At 43.3% G+C, this 12,160-nt stretch overlaps 1 protein-coding gene across 1 annotated transcript in view; it reads left to right on the top strand.

Annotated features, from left to right (window-relative positions):
- Nucleotides 1-11,645: 11,645 nt before the first annotated feature.
- ID4 (inhibitor of DNA binding 4, HLH protein) overlaps nucleotides 11,646-12,160 on the top strand; it is a 3,772-nt gene continuing 3,257 nt past the window's right edge. The window contains exon 1 of the mRNA XM_040249898.1: nucleotides 11,646-12,146. Within this exon, the coding sequence (XP_040105832.1) occupies nucleotides 12,034-12,146 (113 nt within the window). The 5' untranslated portion in view covers nucleotides 11,646-12,033. The remainder of the gene's footprint in view (nucleotides 12,147-12,160) is intronic.

Below are 12,160 nucleotides of genomic sequence, written 5' to 3' on the forward strand. Positions count from 1 at the left end.
GAAATGTGAGGTATTTCTAGCCCTCTGACCTCTCTTTCCTACTACATCCCTCCCTTGAGAAATCTCCAGCAAATGCATACTTTAAAGTTTTATCAGCCTACCTAAGGCTTTTTGCTAAGTAGACAAGAATCTTTCTGGGATGTCAGCTGATCTGGTGGATCCACCACTACTCTGCCCCAGCCCTTCCCCGTTCTCATTCCAATAAGTCAGCCACACTCTAAGTCTGTGCAAAATCTGCCAGTCACCTCTGACCCACTCTTCACTAGGGTGTCATCCTAGTAGATTCTGTCAACCTCCCTGAACAGCCTGATGAATTCTTAGTATATGGATAATTCTCTTTACTGCCTATGATAAGTAGCAAAAGATAAGGAAGAACTGGCCTTGCCGATAAGATGTTTTTGACAGTTGAAAATTCAAAACAAACAATTCTGGAAATTCCCTGGCAGTCCTGGAGTGAGGATGCAAGGCTCTTGCTACCAGGGCCCTGGGTTCGATCCCTACCCGGGAACTAAGATCCCACAAATTGTGTGGTGTGGTAAAAATAAATAAATAAATAAAACACACAATCCTGACACAGCTTAAGGAGAATTACATAGTAGCACGAAAGCAAATACAAACTGTCATGTAACATTGATGATGTGATAAGAAAACAGAAAAAACTACAAATAATAAAATATGTATGTGTGTATTCTTAGTCTCACAGTCATGTCTGACTCTTTGCGACCTCATGGACCATAGCCCACCATGCTCCCATGTCCATGGAATTCTCCAAGCAAGAATACTGGAGTGGCTTGCCATTTCCTCCTCCAGAAGATCTTCCCAACCCGAGATCAAACCCGAACCACATTTCTTGTGTCTCCTACATTGGCAAGCAGATTCTTTACCACTGCACCACCTGGGAAAGCCCCTCTTATTGATAAGAGGACATACCAAAACAATGGAAAAAATAAAATATCTATAATAAATCATGGCATGTCCGTATAATAGAATACTAGGCAACCATAAAAATTATGAGAAAGCTAAGTAATTATTGATCTGGAACTATACCCATATTATATGAAGTGAAAAATTAGATTTTCTGGGAAGTATGCATTGCACACTAAAATCTTTGCTCAAGAAATAATATTTTTATTCATGGGAAATATACACAATAATACATTAACAGTGGTTTGTGCATGACCTTTATTTTTCATCTTTGTGTTTGGAATTTCTTTCCAATTTGTATATATATTTATTATAAAATGGAAAATGAATAAAGCTACTCTAAAAGATTATAGTGAGGGAATGCATGATAGATGGCTTCCCAGATGAAGAAACCACATTGATCTAAGTCCTACAATGGTTTTTTAAAGAGTTGGTGTCTCTGGATTGGAAGGAAGAGGAGTGAAACATTGTTTAGATGGGATGAAAATTATGAGATGAGGAAGAAAAGTACTAGGTGACTGTAGGGAAATGAAAGTTAAGGGTTTGGACTGAAGCAGACAGAAGGAGGGATGCCCTTAAAGCTTCAGTCCTCCAAGCCTCTGCACTTTCTCTTCCCACTACCTGAAAAGTCGTCTTCCACTGATGAAGTCGTCTTCCACTGATGAAGTCGTCTTCCAGAAGACCCAGCTGGAATAATTCTTCCTCTTTGATGTTTCCTTTTGGACTCAGGTGTTGGTTTTTGCTTCCACTGTGTCCCATCCATGCCTGTACTATTGCACAGAATGCACTTGTATCACATTGATTACTTTTTAACTTGTTTAAACCATTTTGTAAACAGCAAGCTCCAGGAGGGGCTTATTTTTCTTGAATACAGTGCTGTCATATAATAGCGATACAAGATATGTGTGTGCAGGTTTGACTCAAATCGAATTGAACTGAATTGAAACAGTTTTGGAGAAAGATTAGTTAACAGAGAGCCTTAAAAGTAAGGCTGAAGAGTTGGGTTTGATTTAATCTATAATATAGAGGTTTAAGCATATATCCCTTTGGTATATGAGGAAGCTTCTAGAAGATGGATAAAAAGAAAGCACTATCATGCCAGCAAATTTGGAAAACTCAGCAGTGGCCACAGGACTGGAAAAGGTCAGTTTTCATTCCAATTCCAAAGAAAGGCAATGCCAAAGAATGCTCAAACTATCGAACAATTGCACTCATCTCACATGCTAGTAAAGTAATGCTCAAAATTCTCCAAGCCAGGCTTCAGCAATACGTGAACCGTGAACTCCCTGATGTTCAAGCTGGTTTTAGAAAAGGCAGAGGAACCAGAGATCAAATTGCCCACATCCGCTGGATCATGGAAAAAGCAAGAGAGTTCCAGAAAAACATCTATTTCTGCTTTATTGACTGTGCCAAAGCCTTTGACTGTGTGGATCACAATAAACTGTGGAAAATTCTGAAAGAGATGGGAATACCAGACCACCTCACCTGCCTCTTGAGAAATCTGTATGCAGGTCAGGAAGCAACAGTTAGAACTGGACATGGAACAACAGACTGGTTCCAAATAGGAAAAGGAGTATGTCAAGGCTGTATATTGTCACCCTGCTTATTTAACTTATATGCAGAGTACATCATGAGAAATGCTGGACTGGAAGCAACACAAGCTGGAATCAAGATTGCTGGGAGAAATATCAATAACCTCAGATATGCAGATGACACCACCCTTATGGCAGAAAGTGAAGAGGAACTAAAAAGCCTCTTGATGAAAGTGAAAGAGGAGAGTGAAAAAGTTGGCTTAAAACTCAACATTCAGAAAATGAAGATCATGGCATCTGGTCCCATCACTTCATGGGAAATAGATGGGGAAACAGTAGAAACAGTGTCAGACTTTATTTTTGGGGGCTCCAAAATCACTGCAGATGGTGACTGCAGCCATGAAATTAAAAGACACTTACTCCTTGGAAGAAAAGTTATGACCAACCTAGATAGTATATTCAAAAGCAGAGACATTACTTTGCTGACTAAGGTCCGTCTAGTCAAGGCTATGGTTTTTCCTGTGGTTATGTATGGATGTGAGAGTTGGACTGTGAAGAAGGCTGAGCACCGAAGAATTGATGCGTTTGAACTGTGGTGTTGGACAAGACTCTTGAGAGTCCCTTGGACTGCAAGGAGATCCAACCAGTCCATTCTGAAGGAGATCAACCCTGGGATTTCTTTGGAAGGAATGATGCTAAAGCTGAAGCTCCAGTACTCTGGACACCTCATGCAGAGAGTTGACTCATTGGAAAAGACTCTGATGCTGGGAGGGATTGGGGGCAGGAGGAGAAGGAGATGACCCAAGATGAGATGGCTGGATGGCATCATGGACTCGATGAACGTGAGTCTGAGTGAGCTCTGGGAGATGGTGATGGACAGGGAGGCCTGGCGTGCTGTGATTCATGGGGTCGCAAAGAGTCGGACACAACTGAGAGACTGAACTGAACTGAACCATTCTTTCAACTCGGTTCACCAGAGATTGGAGTTGGCAGCTCTGGGAAGGCTACTGATGGACAGTATTGGAAGGTGCTGAACATTGCCCATTTAACAACCTGCCAGAGGGCAAAAATCATTTTATGTAGTACAGGCTGTAGATTCCTGATTAAGACAGACCAGTGGGTGGATGACCCATGTTAAAATATTTTCAATAAGTTTCTTTGATTTCATATAACTCCAATCTTATGCCTAGAAGCTTCAATGACAATATATGTACCATTTTTTTACAACACTGTCACAGTGATTTGTCTTCTTTTTCCCAATAATGTGTTTTATTCATCTTTAGAACATAATGTAAACAAAGAGAATCATACTTTGATGATGACCTAATGAACAAGATGTTTTTAAAATGGTAGATCTGGTTGCATTAGACCAAGTATTATCTACCACACACGAATACAAGTGTTAGTCGCTCAGTCGTGTCCAATTCTTTGTGGCCCATGGACTGTAGCTCTCCAGACTTCACTGTCCACAGAATTCTCCAGGCAAGAACACTGGAGTGGGTCACCATTCCCTTCTCCAGGGGATCTTCCCAATCGAGGGATCAAACCCAGGTCTCCTGCACTGCAGGCAGATTCTTTACCATCTGAGCCACCAGAGAATTATCTAAGACTTTAACAAATTTTTAGATTACCCGGTCAAACAGTTGTCTTTTAAGAAAAAATATTTTATGAAAGATTATAATATCATTTAATTCTATTTACGAGAAAATTGTGTACCTGTATTCCCTCCCCAAGGGGTGGTTTTTTCAAACTGAACTATTTTTATATATAATAACCAATGTTGATAAAGTTCAAAGTTAACTCAGTCTCTTTTCCTTTAATTCTGCATCTTTAATTCCTTTAGTGCTTTGTTGCATATGTTTTGCTAGTAGAAAAGAGTGCTAGTTTAATTATTCTACATACAAGTGAGCTTTCATGCTGTTTGTCTCCCTTCCACACACTTATTTTCCACCACAGGTACACAGCTCACTGACATCATGAACCATCCAACAACCAATGACAACTGTGTGAGTTCTACAAAAATGTCTCCAAAATTCCTCCTCAGGGGCAAAATAATGCAACTGTTTCTTGAACATTGTATCTGTTCTTAGGAACCATGACCTAGATATAAAAAGATGGGAAAGCTATTTTTCTCAGCAAAGGCAGATTTGCTGTTTTGAATCCCTACTGAACATTCAGTTCCAAGCTGTGAAGCCAACTACTGTTTACTTGGTATCTCTCCTCTAAGTAGTTAAAATACATTTAATTGAGCTTTTTCTGTAGTATTCTGGGATTATTTTGTGTTCACTTTAAAAGAAAGGGAGGGGCCTTCCCTGGTATCTAAGGGATACTGGTATCCAGTATCTAAGACTCAATACTTACAATGCAGGAAGCCCCAGGTTCGATCCCTGGTCAGGAAACCAGATCCCACATGCTACAACTAAGAGTTGGCATACCAGAACTAAAGACCCTGCATGATGCAACGAAGACCCAGCACAGTCAAATAAATAAATAAAAATAAATATTTTAAAATAATAGAAGAAAAGAAAGGGAAATACTAAAATCCCTCCACCAGTGAGGTCTAGCCATAACTTATGCCAAGTCTAGCCAGAACAGACTATTAGCAAAGTCTCGCGTTATTACCTGTTCCAAGAAAAAATGCGGCAGAGGGATATATATCAATATTTACTGGGACAAATTTTTTAAATAGTAAATAAACGAATAAATAAATTCTATTTCAAATTTCTCTATAAAGGATAATGATGAGCTAAAGCGAGAATCTGGTCTCTCTGGCCTCTTCCTAATCATTTTATCTATTACAAGCTCATTTCAATAATGGCACAGACACTGATGGACATTGGTGTCTATTATGCACAAGTGTACTGCCCCCTATTGTTTACTTACTGCTTTTCTCCTGGGACTTTCAAAGCAGCAAATCCTTACTCCATCCCTCTAAGTCCCTCCTCTTGGCCAGTGGAGAAGCTGAGGCTACTGACTGAGCCATAGGATTTTAAGAGCAAATACAGGGTGCCTGCTGGGAATTCGGGCTCCCTGCTCTGGAAGTGAATGCATCTAATCCTGTTACATTGTGTATTTTCTTGCGAAGGAAACAATGAAGAGGAAAAAATGCTAGGCCATCCTGAAAAGAGAGTTATGAAGCATCTTATCTTCTCCACCCAGTGTGCATTTGCCCCAAGGCAGTGGCTAATCTGGGATCATTGAGACGGAAGAGGTCACAACTGAGGTGAAACAGAGATGAGAAACCAGAACATAGCTTTAGTTTTTGCAAAAGAGAAAAGTATTTTAAATAATCAGGCTGCGTCTCCTCCTCAGAGCCTCAAAAACCCATGTCACAACAGAACAGGTCAACAGAACCAGCAAGGAGTGGATGTAGTTTTAGCAGAGTCCACTTCCAGTAAGTGACTGAATATGTTAATGCATTACTATGACAGCTGATACATTAAAGCAATATATGTCTCATGACTGCTTTGGACACTGTCTCACCAGCATTCTGTTAATGCTATGATCCCTGCCTGAGAGCAATTTGATACAGAGTTTAAAGGAAAGAGAGAGACCATAAAATGCCCACGTGTAGAAGTTAGAAAACAAATCCTGGTGGATTCATAGAAGGAACTCTTCTGAGATTTGAAAGTGAATTTTTAAAATTAATACTTTTAAACAGCTCTATGGAGATATAACTGGCATTCAATAGATACAGATATGTTGTACAACTTAATAAGTTTCAATATACATCTGTGAAACTATTACCACCGTTAAGATAATAAACATGTCCATCACTCTCATGCCCCTTCATGACCCCTGGATATACGATTTTATCTATCTTGGATAGGTGCCTAACGGGAATGGCTGGGTCAAATGGCATGTGTACATTTTACTTTGTAAGAACTTACTAAATTGTTTTCCAAAGTGATTTTTCTCCTTCTACATTCCCATCAGCAGTACAGAGAGTTACAGTTGTTCCACAACCTCACCCATATTCAGCATGTTCAATCTTTTTAATTTTAGCAGTTATGACAAGTATGTAGCAGTATCTCCTTATAGTTTCGAAGCACAGCCCAAATGATCAGTGACTTTGAGCATCTTCTCGTGTGCTCATTCATCATTTGTGTATTTTACTTAGTGGGTACCCTTGCCTGGAAAATCCCATGGACAGAGGAGCCTGATATACTACAGTCCTTGGGGTCACAAAGAGTCAGACACAACTAAATGACTTCACTCACTCACTAGTCTTACGGAGCCTTGTGTCAATTTTTTAACTGGGTTGTTTTCTTATTCATGAGTTTTGAGAGTTCTTTATATAATCTGGGTACACGTTCTTTATATATTTTGGATACAAGTCCTCTCTTGAAAAAATTCACAGATTCTTAACTTTCATATGGAAACGCAACAACTCCAGAATAGCCAAAGAACTCTTAAAAAGAGGAGCAAAGCTGAAGGATCAGCCGATCGGCACGACCCGATTTCAAGACTTATAAAGCTGTATAATCAAGACAGTGTGGTCACAGTGTAAAAACAAATAGACCAGTAGATCAGGATTCAGAGGCCAGAAATAGACCCATCATACATGCAACCAACTTTTGACAAAGGTGCAAAGCCAATCCAATGGAAAGAGGATAGCCGTTTCAATGAAGAGTGCTAGAACAACTGGATATGCAGAGGCAAAAATATTAAGTTCAATCCATATCTTAAGCAACATACAAAAAGAACCTGAAAACAGATCACAGACCTAAAGATAAAACATAAAACCAGCCCTGAGTGGGCCCAAAGCAAAATGAAAACACACGGCCCCCCTTCAAAAATTACTGAGAATTTCAAAACAGCAATGGCAGAAGCATTAGCCCAAGCATGGGGCCCTTCTAAATGCGGGACCCTGTGTTACTGAACAGGTTGCAGGCCTGTGAAACCAACCCTACCTAAAAATTATCAAGCTTCTAGAAGAAAATATAGGAGAAAACCTATGTTACCTTGGCTTATGCAAAGATTCCTTAAATAGGCACAATACCGAAAGGACGATCCCTAAAAGAAATTGATAAACTGAACATCATCAATATTAAAAACTTCTGTTCTCAAAAGATTAAGTGAATGAAAAGATAAGCCACAAACTAGGAGGAACTATTTATTAAAAATAATAAATTTGAACATTGTACACCTCATGTGCCAATGTTCTAAAAACTTTATATAAATTCACACATATATATATAATAAATACCTTATAAAGTAGATACAGTTTTAGCTTCATCTCATATAAAAAAGGATACAAGAATTTAAGAATCTGGCGTAACAATATAAGACTAGTAAATCAAGGAACCAAAGTACTGGAGTCCAGGCTGTCTGGTTTTGAGGCCACATTCTTGATGTCGTCTACAGTAAAAACAAATGACATTTCTGTCTTCTCATTTTCTGTCCTTACTTTATCTGAGGGGAGATTTTTTGAAAAATCACCTACAACTTATTTCAACAGACTACCTTGAAAAGTTCCCGAAGTGGGCATTGTTGATGGCCACGACTGCCCAACTATGTTCAGTATACAAAGTCCTCTTCCTATAAGCCTTTCCAAGGCCAGGTAAACCCAGCGGTTATCAGTGTTTCCGGGACCGGTATTAGCAATCCAAGGGTAGCACAAGTAAGTTTATAAAGCTTAGTGCCAGATAAAGCAGCCTTGATTTGAACTGCCTCATTGCCCGATTTTCTCTTTTGCAGCAAGGGACATTCCTGCAGCAAAGTACAGCATGGTTTCCTATGCCCAGAAAGAATGCATGGGCCTCATTCAGTGACCACTTACATCCAGAGAAGGACCAAAGCATGGGAACGCTCATGTTTATCTATGTGCCTGAGCCCACCCACTGCTTCACTGCAGGCCACGGAGAAAGAAGTATCAAGTCCTAAAAAGGCATTGGGGCTGAATAGCACAATATGCTTGGATACCCATGCTTCGTGTAAACACAGGGCAATTGTGAGTTCTGAGAGCCTGGGTGTTGCAGTTCAGTGAGGGTCTGATTAGCATCTAGACAGCAACCCCAGAAAGGGCTGCAGACCTCTTTGTCTGGAGGAAGGGGTGTACACATCACTCTGGTCAACAGGACTCCCCAGCAACTCTCCTCTGAATATTTCACCCCTGGTTCCCACTGAAGTATGTTTTGGGAGTCTCCAGCATTTTCACAGCAAAGGGCTTTTGGCTTGTCTGCCTTACTTTTTACAAGCACGAGGGCAGCAGTTTGAAGTGAAAGGGAAGAGTCATGGGAAACTGAACTTCCGGCAGAAATAATACAGCTCGTGAGGTTGCTACAGAAGCTGGCAATTGCTGAGTAAACTCTGTTTAGAACTAGTGGTGTCCGGAGTCTTTCGAGACTTTAGCTTTGACATCACGTAAGTGATTGTGTCTAAAAATCGAAAACAGACACTGCGTGAATCCCAGTACTCTCTGGTTTCCTGGGTCAAAAGGCTCAGGATGCTTATCTCCCTTCTTTCCACAGTATAATGTTTTAGGTAGAACTGTGATTTCTTTTTTTTTTTTTTTTCTGTCTTGCTGCCTTTCCACCTTCACAAAGAAGAATACAATGACTATTTCTGCCCCCTCTGTGGTAAGAGCTGGAGATAACATTTTTCCTGAGAGTTCTCGATCCTGTGGCCAGAGTACATTCCTTTAACTTACCCGTTAGAGTCCAACAGTCACTCAGCCTCTCTGACTTTAAGACAGTCGCACACAGACCAACCCCAGCAAAACCTGAAACTTCGGTATTTGGCACCTGCCACACCCAGGGCATGGCTTTCAGATTTCACCAGGTTCAAAAAGACGGATATGATTCTCCCTTAGTGTTACCTATTTGAAACTTAAATTTTAATTCTAATCAACCTAGGATATGAAAAGTTGTGACGTGTGAGGGTACCCTGGGCATATCAGCACACAAATTTTGTCAAACAGAAAAACCATAGGTTCTTAATTCAGGAGCAGTTTTTAAACTCTCGGAAAGAGAGAAAAAAAATCAGTGGAACAAAACATCTGTACGTAGATCCTTTTATTATTATTATCTGCTGATGTGATTGGCTCCAAGGGAATCACTTGCACCCAGAAGGGTTCCCTTGCCCAGCCTTTTATCTAAAATGGCAATATTCACTCTGTGTTTATTTATATCAACTTAATCAGTTATACTTTCCTGATGGCTCGGATGGTAAAGAATCTGCCTGCAATGCAAGAGACCCCGGGTTCAATCCCCAGGTTGGAAAGATCCCCTGGAGGAGAGCATGGCAACCCACTCCAGTATTCTTGCCTGGGAAATCCCATAGACAGGAGTCTGGAAGGCTATAGTCCCTGGGGTCAAAAAGAGTCAGACACCATTGAGTGGCTAACACTTTCAAGCATTTATAAAACTATGCCTGTATTTAGAAGCGAATCTTCTTTTGGGTTTTCTAATTCTGCTTTTCTGGATAACTGCATGCTGACCATCTAGGTGTGCACATGAAGAATCAATAAGTGAGAATGTCACTCACTTCCAAACAAACATCAGAGATCTTAACATTCAAGGATTTAGGGGCAAGGAGAGCTGTTGCCTCTCCCTGTGAAACCAGCATTAAACAGTCACTCCTCACTTCATCAGGAAAAAGGAATGTACTCTGGAGAAACAGCAATGCCATAGTCATAAAGTACCCACGTGGCTAAACACAATTCCCGCCCGATTCAGGTATTTCAGTTCTGGGAAGGAAGGAAGGGTTTCCTTACAGAGGGTAGACAGGAAGAAATGAGGTTCATGTCCCTTTCTTTCAATTATCTATAAACATGAAGGAGCTTATTTATATAAGGTATATAAATTAAGAAAATTCTAGAGCTAATTCATCTCCTAGCTTGTCTAAAGGTGGGAGGTTTGCAGGCTAAAGGCGCACAGAATTCATGTCCCCATTGACAGGGTTTTCACGCTCATTTCTTATCTGAAGGGCTCAAGTTTTTCTTGCAGAGTACACACAAGGCCCTATCAAAGTTCACTGTGCAGTTTTGTTTTGAGCCGCTGAAGGACAGCTTTCCCATTAGAAATCTAACACAGGAACGTCTTTAATTAGCAGACTTTTCTGCAGGATGGGGCCCAAGCAGGACTACCGGGACTGAAGTGTGAATTTCAATACTTCGTTGCAAAAGGAGGAGACTGGATATTCTCAGTATCTTATTTGAAGCGGGGTACGATGACTCATACATGAAGCAGTGCATTAATGGCCTACATTATGTTACAGGTATGAATTTTACATAAAACGGATTAATATTATATGTCATGGTGGAATTTTAAATACTCCGTGCCCATGCATTTTTAATATTTACGTGCTCTAATTTAATGTTGAAGGCAATTGCATTTCTTGAGCCCACTTTTGCATCTAGATGGGTAAAAGAAAAACCCTACGACGTCTCGGTTTTATTTATACGTCCCTTGACCAAAAACGTGCATTCGGCCTTCTTTTCCATTTCCCCCTGCCCACCCGCCACCCCTCACCCCCCAAGCTTTAACGTTTTAAAAACAGGCACGGAAAGGCAACGCATTCCATTCCATCATTATGGTTTCAGCAGTTGGGAAAAGCTGAAGAAAGAAACGGGAGTGGGGAAACAGGAGAACGAACGTGCCTTCTAGAACAGCGTCCTTCTTAAGGCGCTGAAATCCAGGGATGGAGGGATGGGTGGTGGACGGTCCTCGGGCGCCAGGCTGTTAGCAGTGGCAGGAGAGCCTCGAGCAGGGCCCGGGCGCTCCCTCCACCGCCTAAGCCGGGGGAGAGAGTGAATTCCAGCCGCACATTCCCGCAGCTCTTCGCAATTAACTTCTCCCTCTCTTTTCACCTCCCTAGGGCACACACCAGCCTGGCCCGACTCCCACCCAGCTCTCGGTTCTCAAAGCCCCCACCCACGGCGTTGACGGAATGGAGTGCCCTTCCCATTGGCCCGAGCGTCATTCCCTGAGGTGGCACCGTCCGCCTGATTGGCTGGGCACTCCCGACCCCCCGCCCACCCCTCCACTCGGGTTGCCCGGCTCCCGCCCCCCGGCATCGCCCGGAGCCCCCGCCCTCGCCGCCTCCCTCCGCGCACCCGCCCCCCAGAGCCCAGCCCCGACTCCGCTTTCGCTCGCGCGGCGACCCGGCCGGCGCGCTGGCCCCGCCCCCGGAGCGCGCGGCTTATAAATACAGCTGCGCGGCGGACCGGGCCGGAGCGGAGAGGAGGTGCGGTTGTGAGTCTGAAATAGGAGTGGGGGACACCTCGGGCCCAGGGGAGCGCGGCCGCGGCGGCGGGCCGGCTGTAGTCGGAGGTCCGAAGGGAGTGACTCGGTCGCCCGGTGGGCTGCTTTCTTTCCGGTGCCTTTGATTTTTTTTTTCCTTGCCTTTTGGTCCCGGCCGAGTGTCGCCCGCTGTCGCCCAGAGCGATTCTCCGGTCAATTGTGGGGCGCGCGATCGCCTGAAGCTTTCCGGTGCCCCGAGCGCAGAGCAGGCGCGCGGGGCGCGAAGGAGAGGGGAGCGGAGCCGGCCGCGGACGAGGGGAGGGGGCCGGAGCTCGCCTGCCTCGCTCGCTCGCCCAAGCGGGTCCGCTCGCGCAGGGCGCAGGGCGCGCGCGATGAAGGCGGTGAGCCCGGTGCGCCCCTCGGGCCGCAAGGCGCCGTCGGGCTGCGGCGGCGGCGGCGGCGGCGAGCTGGCGCTGCGCTGCCTGGCCGAGCACGGCCACAGCCTGGGCGGTTCGGCGG

Source organism: Oryx dammah, unplaced genomic scaffold (assembly GCF_014754425.2).
Source record: "Oryx dammah isolate SB20612 unplaced genomic scaffold, SCBI_Odam_1.1 HiC_scaffold_11, whole genome shotgun sequence".
Classification (NCBI taxonomy): domain Eukaryota; kingdom Metazoa; phylum Chordata; class Mammalia; order Artiodactyla; family Bovidae; genus Oryx; species Oryx dammah.